Raw genomic sequence first — 14080 nt, 5'->3', positions numbered from 1 at the left:
CCCAGTTGTGCTCAGAGTACCCTGCAGTTTGGGAACTCAAACTGGAGCCTGCTGCCTGCAGAGTCTGTGCCCAGCCTACCAAGATGCCCCCCCCCAAGTCCCCAGCACCCCACCCCAGCTGAGAGGTGCTTTTCTCATTTGCCATCAAGGATTTCCCAAGCAGCCTGGCCCTTTGGGCCGGGGGTGGGGCATGGGGGTCTTTGCATTGAAGGGCTCCTCTCAGATTCCCAGCTCTGGCTCCTGCCTACTCTGGCACCAGTGTGGCATGTCCCCATGTACCTGGCTTCCCTGTCCCCTCTGAGGTGACAGACCATGTCCCCTAGAGGCTGCTCTTTCTCACCATCATCCTGGGCTGACTCTGCCCAGCCAGGGGTCCAGTGGGCCCGTGCTGCTCCCCAGGATACCCACCCCACTTTAGACAGTTGCTGGCCTGTCTGGGACAGCAGGACATTTCTCTCCAGGCTTCCTGACTCTGCTGCCTCTCCCGTGCACGTGGCCTGGCCACGCCACCCTCTGTGGCTTCTTTGTTTGCTGCTTCACGGGTTGTTAGAGGAGACTCCCTTTTCTGCCAGGCAGCCACAGATTCTGCAGCTGGCCTGGCCCTCTGTGAGCATCTTCCTGCCCAAAGATTCCACAGCACCACCCGGCCTGGGCCTCTGAGATACTCTCATGCCAGCCCAGGTGGAGGTGGCCAACTGCGGGCGGCCTTTGCCTCCCTGCTCAGGAGTGGCATTACAAAACCTAGGAGCTGCATTACTAGGGGAGGGAAAAAGCCAAGACCCTTCCCCACCTTGCCCTCACCCCAAGGCTTCCATCCTGAAAGGCGAGGGTGGGAGCCCCCAGCCTGAATCGATCGGATTTCCCAGGCCCAGATCATCAACCAGCAGACCGGGGAACTGGTGGAGCTGAACTCGCCTGGAGAACTGTGCATCCGAGGGTATTGCGTCATGCTGGGCTACTGGGGCGAGCCCCAGAAGACAGACGAAGCCATCGGGCCAGACAAGTGGTATCGGACAGGGTGAGGAGACAGGGCAAGACTGGAGGGGGAAGGGGTGCTCGGTTTTGACCTCCCCCTCTCTCGAGTCCCAGGGAATATCTTCTTGTTCCTGCTGTTCCCCTCACCTCCTGCCCCCTCACCAATCACCCCCGAGCCTAACGCAGTGCCAGACACATCATAAGTGTGTGATAAATGAGTGAGCCAGCCAGCCAGACCAGACCTAGGGGAGAGGCCATCCCTGGGTTTTCCTTGCAGAGACATTGCCACGATGGACGAGGATGGCTTCTGCAGGATCGTGGGCCGCTCTAAGGACATGATCATCCGGGGCGGGGAGAACATCTACCCCGCGGAGTTGGAGGACTTCTTCCACACACACCCCAAGGTGCAGGAGGTGCAGGTGAGGTCCCTGCCCGCCAAGCCGCCACACTGGAGGGTCCCCCATCTCCCCACCTCCTCCAAGCCCTGCTAGGCCCCCGGAGGCAGGAAACAGATACAGGCACGAGGTGCTGTCTGAGCCGTGGCTCTGCCCCTGGAAGGTGGTGGGAGTGAAAGACGAGCGGATGGGGGAGGAAGTCTGTGCCTGCATCCGGCTGAAGGCAGGCCAGGAGACCACGGCCGAGGAGCTCAAGGCTTTCTGCAAGGGGAAGGTGGGTGCCCCCACTTCCACTCCCGCCCCCGCCCCTCCCCACAGCCCCAGGTCACCCACCTGACACTGTCCCCGTCTTGGCTCTGCAGATCTCCCACTTCAAGATTCCCCGCTATTTCGAGTTTGTCAACAGCTACCCACTCACAGTCTCGGGAAAGGTGTGTTTGTGGAGGAGACGGGGAAGGGAGGGAGGCCTGGGTTTCTGGTTCAGAAGGCCAGGCGGCAGGCCTTCAGCCACAGGCAAGAGTCTGTCCAAAGCCGACAGGCAGTGCAGGGGATTAAGGTGCTGCCTTGCGTGTGGCCAACCTAGGCTTGATGCCTGCATGCAACTCCCCCGATCACCGCCAGGACTGATCCCAGGGCACAGAGCCCGGAGCAAGTCACACACTGCTGCTGGCTGTCAACCCCCCCTCAAGAAAATAGGAAATAAAGGGTCTGTCCGGAGGCTGGCAAGAGAGTGGCCATAGCTCAGCCTACCCAGAGTGACTCCAAACATTCCCGATTTCAGCCTGAAGAACCCCTGGGTTCTCTGCAGACAGTTGAGTGCCTGGCTGGCAGGGGCCCCAAGCCTGGTTCTTATTACTTTCTCTTTCCTCTAGATCCAGAAACACAAACTTCGAGAGCAGATGGAACAACGTCTAAACCTGTGAATGGGGGGGTGGGGGCGCCTTGGCCCTCCCTGCTCCTGCCCCCCTCTCCGCTGGTCTGTTCATGTGACTTGGCATAAAGAGAGCGTTTCCTTTGGCTGCTCTCGCACTGTGTGATCTCTTGGCAGCTGTGACGGGGTGGGGCGGGGAGAGCTGTCGGGACACAGGCACTTTCAGGCCTTCTGGGCCTTGTCCGCAGCGGTGCATGCTGGCCTGCCTTGCTGACGGATTTCGATCCTCATCGATCCCTTTGAGATACCACTCCAGCCAGAGGGTGGCTATTCTCATTTGTTTTCCACATTATCCTATTCGTCTAGCATGATGTGTTCTTTGGGGCCGGGGAGATGGATGGCTCCAAGGACTGGAACAACATGCTTTCCAGAAGGAAGTGCTGGGTTCCACAAAGTCCCTTGAGCATGCACCACTCTGGGTGACCCCAACGTAAAAACAATGTCTTTATTTATATGATTCATATATCTTTCATTGCAGCTAGAGTGAGTGATTTCTGGTCTGTTGTGCAATCATCACCCAATTTATTTAAAATATTTCCATCACCATAGAAACCTTAAACCCTTTAGCTTATCATTCCACTTTCTTTTTACAAAAATATTTTTCTAATTTACTGACTCAGCATGAGATACAAAGTTACAAAGATACAAAGTTACAAAATGACAGTTTCAGTTCTACAATGTTCAAGCAGCCATCCTTTCACCAGTGTCTACTTCCCTATACCGGTGTCCCCAGTTTCCCTCCTGATCCCCAGCCTGCCTCTATGGTATTTTCCTCTTTTTCCTTTTAGGCACTGTGGTTTGCAATATTGTTACTGAAAGGGTATCATGCATATCACTTTACCTCCTTTCATACCCAGTTCTTGTTCAGCGTGATCACTTCTCACTATCATTGTCAGAGTGGTCCCTTCTCTGATCTGACCACCCTCCCCCCATCATCCCACTTTCACCTAACATTCACTTCCTCCCCCACCTAAGCCTTTTTATTTTGTTCTATTTTTTTTTTAAATTCATGAACTTGGAATTCCCCTGCTGGGCCAGGGAGACTAAGCACGTTGCAGTTTGAAATAAGAAATAAACACGTAGTGAGGCTGGAGCGATAGCACAACGGGTAGGGCGTTTGCCTTGCACACAGTCGACTGGGGTTCGATTCCCAGCATCCCATATGGTCCCCTGAGCACCGCCAGGAGTTATTCCTGAGTGAACGAGCCAGGAGTAACCCTTGTGCATTGCCGGGTGTGACCCAAAAAAAGAAATAGAAAAAAGAAATAAACAGGAAGGTTTCAAAAAGCACATGGTGCACAGGGGATCATGCACAGGATGTGTTTTGAATCCCTGGCATTGCATATGATCCCCTGAGCACCACTAGGGGTCACTCCTGAGCTCAGCACCAGAAAAAGCCTTGAGCATCACCAGGTATATCCCAAACACCAAAACAGCCAGAGCCATAGGACAGCAAGTAAGGTGCCTGCCTTGCATGCAGCTGATCCAGGTTCAATCTCGGGCATCCCATATGGTCCCCCTAGCCCACCAGGAATGATTCCTGTTTACTGCTGGATGTGGCACCAAAACCAACAAGCACACCCCACCGAACAATACTAGAAGGTACATTGGATTCTCCTAGCCTATCCCCATCTTGACTTCCCAAAGTCCTCCTGCCAACACTACTGCTCTCTTTTCTCAAAAATTCACATAGCCTTAGGGTATGCCCATTGCCAGGTATGCTTGGTGCTTTCACACATTTTTTTTTTATAGAGGGACACGAGAGATAGTACCAGGGTTAAGGCACTTGCCTTGCATGTGGTCAATCCTGGTTCGATCCCCAGTACCACACATGACCTCTGGAGCACTGCCAGGAGTGAGCACTGTCAGGACTGACCCTCAAACCCAAGTTTTTCCTTGAAATCTTCCCAACAACCCTGTCAAGCAGGAGAATGAGTTTCCTTTCACTGGTGATGAAGCTGAAACGTGAGGCATGTGCAAGACCACTGGCCTGGAATTCACGTGGCTCTTTCCACTTCACATAGCTCTCTGGGTGCTGCTTCCCCAGTCCACCTGCACCCCAGACAACATTGAGGGTCTCCCCAGGAGGGGCCCGCGGAGCCTGGTCCAGGACACAGCAGCTTATTCTCCCCACCAAGCAGATCATCCCAGAGATTTTCTGCACTCAGCAGGAGGGCGCTCTCCACTTCCCAGACTCCTTGGCTCTAGTACCCGCATGACTCTGGCACCCAGCAGATGCTGAATTAGGATCTCCTGCCCCTTTGTCCTAGGGTCGTGACTCAGGCCGTGTACTCTGACTTGGGTTTATGCATATTTAAGTCCCCCAGCGGCCAGCTCTGAGCCAAGCAAGTAGTTCAAAGGAACGTACAAAGTTCCTGGGATGGGTGAGGCACTGGGTCGGTGTTAGGGGTGTGTGTGTGAGGGGGGAAGTGTGGGGAATGAATGGGGCCACCCAGGCCGGGAAGGCCCGGCAGCGAGAGAGGCGCGTGTCCAGCAGGGGGCGCCCGAGCGCCGTCGCACGCAGAGCGCGCTCACGCAGTTCCTCCTCCTTCCGCCCGGCCTCGGACACACGCACAGTGCCCGCCATGGCGCTGCCCGGGGCTCGGGGGCGCGGCTGGGCAGCAGCTGCCAGAGGGGCCCAGAGGCGCCGCCACACGGAGCGCGCGGGAGGACGCCCGGGTCCAGAGCCCGAGAGCCGGCGCGCGGCGCTTTACGTGCACGTGAGTGGCGGGGCCGGGGCCGCCGCCGCGCGCTGGAACCCACGTGGCCACTGGTCACGTGGGAAACCCACGGCCCCGCGTACCCCTGCCGACCCCCCAACACAACACTACACAACACAACATAACAGCCCATGAGATATGGACGCGGTCGCAGTGCCCAGGCGGGTCTGAGCCGGCCGGACCGGACCTGGGCTGCAGGCCCCGAGGTCCGTTGCGCGTCCCCGCGGTGATGACCTTGAACCTGCCCTTTCCCTCCTGCGCTGCTTTTCTCACGCGGGGACGCCGGGTTCGTTGCTCCGGGTCCGGCCTGCCCGGACGGCGCTGGCGTGGGCTTAGAGGAGCGGGGGGGGCGGGGGGGCGGGGTTGTCGCTGACGGGACCCGGACAAGGACATCTGGGCCACCTGCAGGACTGACCCCCGGCCGGCCGCCCCCACCCACGCCTTGCTCATCCCCGCCCCCCTGCCCCCAGTGGCCGTACTGCGAGAAGCGATGCACTTACTGCAACTTCAACAAGTACATCCCCCGCGCTGGCGGCCTGGAGGAGGCAGCGATGCGCAGCTGCCTGGTGACCGAGGCCAGGACTCTACTGCACATCAGTGGGGTGCGCCGGTGGGTCTTGGAAGGGGGTTGAGGGGCGCGGTCGGGTGGGCGCCTCCTCCCACCCCCACACACACACCGTCTCATGGTCTCCGTCCTTTGTCCGCAGGGTGGAGTCTGTGTTCTTTGGCGGGGGCACCCCAAGCCTGGCCAGTCCCCGCACCGTGGCTGCAGTCTTGGAGGCGGTGGCCACCGCCGCCCACCTGCCCGCAGACTCCGAGGTCACGCTGGAGGTCAACCCTGCGTCAGCCCCAGGCGCCAAGCTGGCAGCTTTTGGAGCGGCAGGGGTCAACAGGGTGTCCATCGGCCTCCAGGTAACCCATCTTCTCCTTCCACACCCAGACCTGCGAGCCTCTAGTGTGTGTTGACACTTTCCTAAGCACTTAATTGTCTGTTGCTGGGCCCCTGGCCCAAGTGCCATGCGGCAGAGATTGGGAAAGCCTTTATTGAGTTCATCACAATATTCTAGCACCCACCAGAGCTCCTGGTATCAAGGAGATGCTCAGAAAACATCTGATCGGTGATTGGAAACACAGGAGGAGGTAGACAGGTGGCCAGATCACTGAAGCAAAGGCTGCTAGTGTAGGGAGGCCAAGCAAGGCCTGGAGATCAGCTTGGGCATGTGAAATCGCGGAAACCTTCCTGGAGGAGGTGGTGTTTGGAGGAGGTGGCATTCATAGGGAGAGGGTGTGGGAGGAAAAGACACAGGAAGTGAAAGAACCTTGCATACTTTTTGTTTGTTTTTTTGAGGGAGATGAACCACACCCAAAGGTTGTCGGGGCCTATTCCAGGCTCTGTGCTCAGGGGTGGTCCATATGTACGGCTAAGTGCCTGAAAGCCTGAGCTGACTCAGTGGCCCCACGACCCTGGAATGTTTCAGGGAGTCTTGAGTCATTCCATGTGAGCACAGGCTGCAGACAAGGCTGCAGTGTCGGGCCCCACAGTCTCGGTCCCTCACTGAGCAGCATGGGGTTTTGTCTCATGGTGAGAAGGCAGTGGAAAGTTTTGTTGTTGCCGCTGCTCTGTTTGGGGGCCACACCTAAGGGTGCTCAAAGGCTGCTCCTGGCTTGATACTTGGGAGTTGCTGCCAGTGGCACTCGGGGAACCTTGTAGTCTGAGGATCAGACCAGAGTTCTCCAAGCCTTCTGCACTTGATGCATGTACCCCCTTCCTTGGAGCTGACCTGGCCTGAGAGGAAGGTTTCTGAGTGGGGAGAAGTAGATGTGATGGAAAGGAGAGATCAATTCTGGCTCCAAACGCACATCTGACATCTAATTGTGACGACCCGTTAGGAAAACTTAAGACTCCTTTTTTTTCCTCTGGAGACTGGAGAGATAGCACAGAAGATAAGGCACTTGCCTTGCATGCAGCTGATCTTGGTTTGATTCCCAGCATCACCTACAGTCCTCCACGCACTGCCAGGAGTGATCCCGGAGCACCATCTGGATATGGACCAAAAAATAGAAAAAAGAAAAGTGTGTGTGTGTGTGTGTGTGTGTGTGTGTGTGTGTATGAGAGAGAGAGAGAGAGAGAGAGAGAGAGAAAGAGAAAGAGAGAGAGAGAGACAGAGAGACAGAGAGAAAGACAGAGAGACAGAGACAGAGAGAGAGAGAGAAGAACACATATCTTGGGCTGGAGCGATAGCACAGCGGGTAGGGCATTTGCCTTGCACGCGGCCAACCAAGGTTCAATTCCCAGCATCCCATATGGTCCCCTGAGCACGGCTTGGAGTAATTCCTGAGTGTAGAGCCAGGAGTAACCCCTGTGGGGGGGGGGGGGGGGAAGAACACATATCTTGAGATCTACCTACTCTCTTCCCCATTTTGTTGTTTTTAGTTTTGGAGCACACCCAGTTGTGCTCAGGGTTTGCTCCTGGCAGGATCAGGGACACCATGTGCGGTGCCAGGACTGCTGGGCTGCATGCAGGGCATGTGTTTTACCTGCCCAGGCTACATGCAGGGCAGGTGTCATACCTCCCATGATATCTCTCCACCACCCCCACCCACTTAACAATTTTTTTTAGTGCAGGCTCCTGCACTGAGAGCCATAAGCTCAGTGGCCGTACAGCCATAAGCAGAACTCTGGAAAGAATTCATCGAGAGACTTTTTTGTGTTGAGGCCACACCCCATGGTGCCTGGGGACTTCTCTGGGCTCCAAACCCATTGTGACACTTTAAAAAACCAGCCTGACTGTGTTCTTCCAACATGTCATTGTCAGAGCTGAGGATGTCAGCTAGGTTAAAGGCGAGGTGTAGACAGGGCTGAGGCACCCTGTGATCCCAGGTAGAGGTTGGGTCAGGGAGGAAAGAGGAAGCTGCCGGAGCAGTTGCAGGGGTACGGTTGGGCCACCAGGAGTATGACTCGGGATTTGATCATGGCGCTGTGGCAGGTTACCCTTCCTGACCCCTAGATTGTGGCTGGGCCAGAGAGTATCATTGCTCTAAAGGAAAGACACAGGGATGGAGAGGGGAGTTTGAATGGGGGGTCCTCTGTAAGTTGATTCCATGTGAGCAACCAGATCTGGGCTGCTCACTGGCATGTACTAGGGAGCGACTAGGTGGTGGTCCTACACCTGCATGAACCCAGGATGGCAGTCCCTGGCCTCAGGCTAGAGAGGCCAGGATGGCTCTTTCCGTGTCATTAACTTGGGGAGGGAGCAGAAAGGGCACATGCCTGGCATGCCTGAGGCCCTGAGTTTGGTCCCCTGCAGTGCCAGGTGTGGCCCTGCTGGCTCCCAAGCACCTCTGGGCGTGACCCTGGTGGCCTGAACAGCGTGGCACCCCCAGGCCCCAGTACTGAGCCATCAAGTCCCCATGACCAGACTGAGCTCGGCTGAAAGTGCTCGCCAACCCCGTGGGCACTTGGATGCCCCTTCTCCCCCTCCCCCCTCAGATTTAATTATCTTAAAATGTAAGTGGCCACATGGGCCAGTGCCTGCTCTGTCCGGCAGTGCGGACCTAGCCCGTTCTGTCATCACAGGAAATTCTTCGGGACAGGGCTGGGCTGTTGCCTGCTCGCAGATGATTCAGCATGATGTCTAGCGAGAGGAAAATGTGACCCATCGTTCCTCGGGGAAGCTAGCCGCCATGTTTCTCCTGCTCCTCTTTCGGCTTTTCCAGGGGTTTGAAACCCTTCAGGATGAAAAGTCAGACCTCAGGAGGCTGTGGGGCTGGGATGGAGCCCTGTCGCGGCCTTCCGTGTAAGGAGCTGGACCCCCGAGATGTTCTTACATAAATGAAAAGGAGACGGACAGCTGTGAATTCTAGGTCTGCCTTGTGATTATAGGACCTTGGGATCAAGGGGTCTCACAATCTCTGAACTTCAGCTTTCTCCTTTATAAAATAGAACCAACAGTGCAGAGTTATAATAATGATAAAGTAGAGGGACCAGAGAGATAGTGCAGAGGTAAGGTGTTTGCTTGCCTTGTGTGTGGCCCACCCAGTTTGAGCCCCGACACTGCCCATGGGCCCCTGAGCACAGAGCCAGGAGTGTGCCTTGAGCACCACTGGGTGTGTGCCCCCCCCCAAAAAAAACAAACAACAAAAGAAGGGCCAGGGGCAGAGTCCCCGCAGTGGGCAGGGCCAGGGTGCCAGCCTGACCCTCCGACTCCCATCTGAGTCCCCAGGTTTCTTCTGATCTGTGTCTGTGACCAGTAGGCCAGTGGTGGGTTCCTGCAGGCCCACCTCTCGGCCCTCCTCTCTCCCCAGTCCCTGGAGGACCGGGAGCTCCGGCTGCTGGGGCGGACCCACTCAGCCCACGACGCCCTGAGGACCCTGGAGGAGGCCCGGCGCCTCTTCCCAGGGCGCGTGTCCACAGACCTGCTGCTAGGGCTGCCTGCACAGCAGACGGGGCCATGGCTGCGGCAGCTGCAGGGGCTGCTCCGGTGCTGTGATGACCACGTGTCCCTGTACCAGCTGTCCCTGGAGCGGGGCACCCCACTCTTCAGCCAGGTGCAGCGGGGCGCCCTGCCCACACCTGATCCAGACCTGGCCGCCGAGATGTACCTGGAGGGCCGGACTGCCTTGCGGGAGGCGGGCTTCCGCCAGTACGAGGTCTCCAACTTCGCCAGGAACGTAAGTCCTGGGGCAGCTGGCCCGCAGGGGGCCCCGTGGCCAGGGGGCTTGCTGGGCGCTCTCCAGGCCTTGGGATGGGACCATCTGAGCAGAAAGGCCTCCCCACCCCCCACAGCCCCCGCCTCTGCACTGACTGTTTCCTCTCTCCCCACAGGGGGCGCTTAGTACCCACAATTGGACATACTGGCAGTGTGGACAGTATCTTGGCATTGGGCCCGGTGAGTGCCCTGTCGTCGTAGGTGGAGTGACTCGAGAGAGTGATGTCAGGGCGGTCTTGGACCACACAGGTCCCCTGCCCTCAGTTTCCCCAGGTGGAAAGTGCAGCAGGAAATACCTCCCGTTTTGTAGAGTGCGGGCGACTGTGTCCCCTGGAGCTGGGGTTGATACGATGCTTCTCAATCTTCTCCTGTGTGTGTGTGTGTGTGTGTGTGTGTGTGTGTGTGTGTGTGTGTGTGTGTTTCTTATTTATTTTAAGCCAGGGGCCACTCCCAGAAGTGTTCAGGGGTTATTCCCATCTCAGCTCAGTGGAGGGTGCCAGGGATGGAGCCTGGGCCTGCCACCTACAGCCTCTCCCAGCCTGTGTGAGTCTGATCTAGCATGTTAGCTGTTAGCTGGAGGGTCTGCTCAAACCCAGACTCAAACTCATCCTGGCCTGGGCTAGCGCAGCACCCGAGAACTTCACATTTCTTCCCTATTCGGGGCCATACTCGGAGAACTCACGGAGGTGTTGGCTGCCACTAAACTGGAGTTGGTTGTTGTTGTCAGGGGCCCACGGGCGGTTTGTACCCCTGGGGGCCGGTGGCCACACCCGGGAAGCTCGGATCCAGACCCTGGAGCCTGACAACTGGATGAGGGAGGTGATGCTGTCTGGCCACGGCACCCGGAAGCGTGTCCCCCTGGGCGAGCTGGAGCTGTGAGCATCAGGGGGTCTCCTGCGGGCTTCCCATGCACCCTCAGACCCACCCGTGCCCACCACAGAGCTTCAGCTCTGGGTGGAGTTTGGAGAGTAGACAGGTCAGAGGGCTCTGAGATCCCTGGCTGGGTTTTACTTTCAGACTGGAGGAAGTTTTGGCCATGGGGCTGCGGACAGATGTGGGAGTCACTCACCAGGTAAGAGGTCAGTGGGCTCTGGTACCCTGCATGCTCCAGTTGGCAGAATCATTCTCCTTTCTGTATATATGCGTGTGTGTGCACACGCACTCACATGCAAACATATATACACACAGAGCCTCATACACATATACCGAGCCTCATATACACACATATAGCCTCACACACTCAAACACAGCCACACTTACACACACCACACACACATTCTCTCTCTCTCTCTCTCTCTCTCTCTCTCTCTTTCTCTCTCTCTCTCTCTTTCTCTCTCTCTCTCTCACATATACACACAAACTTCAAACATAAAACACACACACATACACACATAGTCTCACACACATCCCTCTCCCATGTGGGCAGGGCGGTGCAATGGTGAGACCCTAAGCCAGGGCACTCCTCTCCCCTCTACTCCCAGGGATACACATCTTAGCTTTAGTCTGATGCCCCATTTTCTCAGCGATGGGTTCAGAATGCCGGAAGGCTTCCAAATGTTTTAAGGCAGCACCGTTCAAACTCAGAGCTGTGACTCTGGGTGCCAGATGGGGGGCCCATGGGGAGACTCACTGGGGGGCACTGGGACTCAGCCTGGCCCTGGTCCAGGAATGAAGTGCCTCCCTGCTGGCCCGTTGGCCTGGTCCTGGGGGGTGGAGGCAGGGACGGGACCCCCTGCATTGGACCAGAGCCTTTGGTACCCTTACCCGTGCCCCGCGTGACCCGCTCACTGTCCCGCTCTGGCTGGCCCCTGACCTCCGAGCCTGCCCCTTCCCCAGCACTGGCAGCGGTTCATGCCCCGGCTGAGCCTGGGGGACGTGTTCGGAGCAAGCCCGGCAGTGGGGGAGCTGCAGGCACAGGGGCTGTTGCTGCTGGATGACAGGTGTGTGGGGGCTGACTGGGGAGGGCGCAGAGGGGGCCTGTGGGTGCGGGGGTGGAAGGGAGGGGGACGAGGTGGTCACGGCCGGGTCTGGGTATTCCAGGGGTCTGCGGTGTTCCTGGGAGGGCCTGGCCGTTCTCGACTCTGCGTTGCTGATCCTCCTCCCTCTGCTCCGCGAGGCCTGGCAGCGAAGGCCCTGCCCCGCACTAGGAGGGTGACCGGACCCCGTCAGGTGGGCCTTGGGGGCCTGAGCTGGTCTTACAGACATTGGCTCTGGCCATGGCCGGGAGCCTTGAGGACACGACTCCAGGCAGGGGGCCGGAGTCCCGCTCGGGTGAGGGACGTGGCATCAGCTGGGCGCCACGCTGCAGGCACGGTTGGGGCATCTGCCAAAACCTCTCGATGGTGAGCCCAGAGGCCACACTCTGCAGCGTCCAGCGTGCCCCCCCACCCCCCACCATGCAGGCCAGGGCAGAGAAGGGGTGAAGCCTGCTGGGGGAGACCCTGTGTGGACACTCAGCTCAAGGGCAGCTGGGCTCTGAGAATAAGGGGACAGTCAGGGGAAGCGCTGCCTTTCTCTTTAGTCATCCAGGGTCTGTCCTGGCCAGCAGGAGCCAAGCAGGTCTCTGTGAGTGCCCTCTACATGGGGGAGGGGAGCTGAGCAGGAAAGGGAGAGGGGAGGAGAGCCTGCTGGTTGTCCTGGCCCTTTGCTGCACCAGCATTCTCTGGCCATTTTTCTTTTCCTTTTTCTATTTTTTTTTTTTAAATAGCCTGAAAGGCCCTCCAGAGCCTGCCTGGGTCCTTGCCTGTGCCAGGGCCTGCCTGGAGGGGGGCCTCCTGCTTTCGGGCTCGAGGCTTAGTCTGGGGCCAAGAGCCCTCACCCTCTCCCTGCATTTTTCCTTTTGAAAGATTTCAAACCTCCAGAAAAGTTGAAAGGAAGAGTTCGATGTAAACCGTACCCACCGCCTCCGCCGCAGGGAGCCGGCACAGTGTGGGAAGAGACGAGGATTCATGTTAGCAAGGCCCGCTTCCACCCACCGAAATCAAACAGCCAGCCTCCCGGCCCAGTGCTCAGCCCGGCCTCGGCCATTGTTACACACCGGCCACGTTCATTTCATCTTTAGACAGCTCGCTCGCGCGCGACTTTCTTTTTTCCTTCCTGTCTTTCTTTTTCTGCACCGTTTGAAAGAAAGTTGTAGACGCCAAACATTTTATCTTCTGTGTCCAAGGAAAGATTTATTCTCTGGCCACAGAAACCGTTATCAGCCCAAGAGCAATGACAGCCATGCGGTTTTCTCGAATGTGCGCCCGGGCTTCCGAAACACCTTCTAATTCATAAGGGGACACAGGTTCCAATAAAGTTTTATGCTTCACTTTCAACACTGTGTCTCTTCAGTTTCTTTCAATACAGCCGCCTCAATAAAACAAAACAAAACAGAACAAAAAACAGTTTGGCGACCCCCAGGGCCTCACACAGGCATGACGAGGCCAGCCCTGACCCTTCCTCCTGGCATTGAATTTCTCAGAGTCAAGGTCAAGTCCACCAGGTGAAGCATCCCACCTCTGGCTCTGTGTGACTGTTTCCCCGTGATTGGGTTTAGTTAAATATTCCTGGCAGAAGTACTAGGTGACTGCCATGTAGCCCCCAGCTCTGCTGCGTGGCCTCAATCAGTCACAGGACATGCAAGCACTTGGAGGTGGGCCCTACCCAGGTTCTCTACATTTTGGAACATTTTTCCTCATAAATGAATAGATTTGCTGTGGGGCTGTGACCTTGAATGTCCTGTGCCCTGACACTCATTTGGGCCCGATTATTGAAGCATCCATCTTGGCGTCTGCCCCGGGGAGGACTGGACAGGGAGTTGCAGAAAGGTAGTTCTTGACCCCATTATTCCATCAATATTCATGAGCTGGCATTCATCTGGGGGAAGAAAAAAAAAGCTTTCTCTCTCCCGCTCTTTACTTTCAGGCCACATTTGACTGTGCTCAGGTCATAGTCCTGGCTCTGCTCAGGGATCACTTCTGATAGTGGCTGGTTGCATGCATGGCAAGCACCCTGCCCACTGCACTATCTGGCCCAAGATTTCTCTCTCTCTCTCTCTTTTTTTTTCACAAAGCTGATAACCTAGAAATCACGCGTGCAATGTGTGTGTGTGTGTGTGTGTGTGTGTGTGTGTGAGAGAGAGAGAGAGAGAGAGAGAGACAGAGAGAGACAGAGACAGAGACGGAAAGAAGGAGAAAGCCTTTTTCCTATCCAGAGGGCTACGTTCCATTCTTTCCTCTACCAAAGGGTTCCATGAAACCCCAACTAATCTGCTATGCTACAAATCAGGGCGGGCCAAGCTCACCCTTGGCCTGGGAGATCTGACCCCACCCCCGAGGAGAGCTGCTGCCTTTCTGAGCTGCTGGACTG

General features: G+C 56.8%; 3 protein-coding genes across 4 annotated transcripts in view; 2 read left to right on the top strand and 1 right to left on the bottom strand.

The window, feature by feature from the left end:
- ACSF2 (acyl-CoA synthetase family member 2) overlaps positions 1-2389 on the top strand; it is a 43940-nt gene extending 41551 nt beyond the window's left edge. The window contains exons 12-16 of the mRNA XM_056127020.1: positions 867-1018; positions 1253-1394; positions 1534-1644; positions 1733-1801; positions 2243-2389. Of these exons, the coding sequence (XP_055982995.1) occupies positions 867-1018; positions 1253-1394; positions 1534-1644; positions 1733-1801; positions 2243-2293 (525 nt within the window). The 3' untranslated portion in view covers positions 2294-2389. The remainder of the gene's footprint in view (positions 1-866; positions 1019-1252; positions 1395-1533; positions 1645-1732; positions 1802-2242) is intronic.
- LRRC59 (leucine rich repeat containing 59) overlaps positions 1-14080 on the bottom strand; it is a 216452-nt gene that overhangs the window by 78899 nt on the left and 123473 nt on the right. The window lies entirely within an intron of this gene.
- RSAD1 (radical S-adenosyl methionine domain containing 1) lies at positions 4852-13047 on the top strand. Of its 2 annotated transcripts, XM_056127021.1 has the most exons (10): positions 4852-5021; positions 5492-5631; positions 5729-5933; positions 9327-9692; positions 9847-9910; positions 10458-10605; positions 10748-10802; positions 11567-11670; positions 11771-11899; positions 12577-13047. In XM_056127021.1, exons 1-9 carry the CDS (start codon positions 4887-4889, stop codon positions 11883-11885), a joined length of 1332 nt encoding a protein of 443 aa, XP_055982996.1. In that variant the 5' UTR covers positions 4852-4886; the 3' UTR covers positions 11886-11899; positions 12577-13047. The 2 variants fall into 2 exon arrangements, with proteins under 2 accessions (XP_055982996.1, XP_055982997.1); XM_056127022.1 differs by lacking the exon at positions 11771-11899.

This window comes from Sorex fumeus, unplaced genomic scaffold, assembly GCF_029834395.1.
Source record: "Sorex fumeus unplaced genomic scaffold, SorFum_2.1 ptg000063l, whole genome shotgun sequence".
Classification (NCBI taxonomy): domain Eukaryota; kingdom Metazoa; phylum Chordata; class Mammalia; order Eulipotyphla; family Soricidae; genus Sorex; species Sorex fumeus.
The sequence above is the reverse complement of the archived record's forward strand: the minus strand, read 5'-3'. Positions and strand labels throughout refer to the sequence as shown.

Excerpts from the sequence above, each read along its gene's own strand:
- RSAD1 (XM_056127021.1), top strand. The coding sequence starts at position 4,887 with ATGGCGCTGCCCGGGGCTCGGGGGCGCGGCTGGGCAGCAGCTGCCAGA. Across the intron at positions 5,022-5,491 it reads GCGCGGCGCTTTACGTGCAC|TGGCCGTACTGCGAGAAGCG; the intron begins GTGAGTGGCGGG and ends CCCTGCCCCCAG. Across the intron at positions 9,693-9,846 it reads TCTCCAACTTCGCCAGGAAC|GGGGCGCTTAGTACCCACAA; the intron begins GTAAGTCCTGGG and ends CTCTCCCCACAG.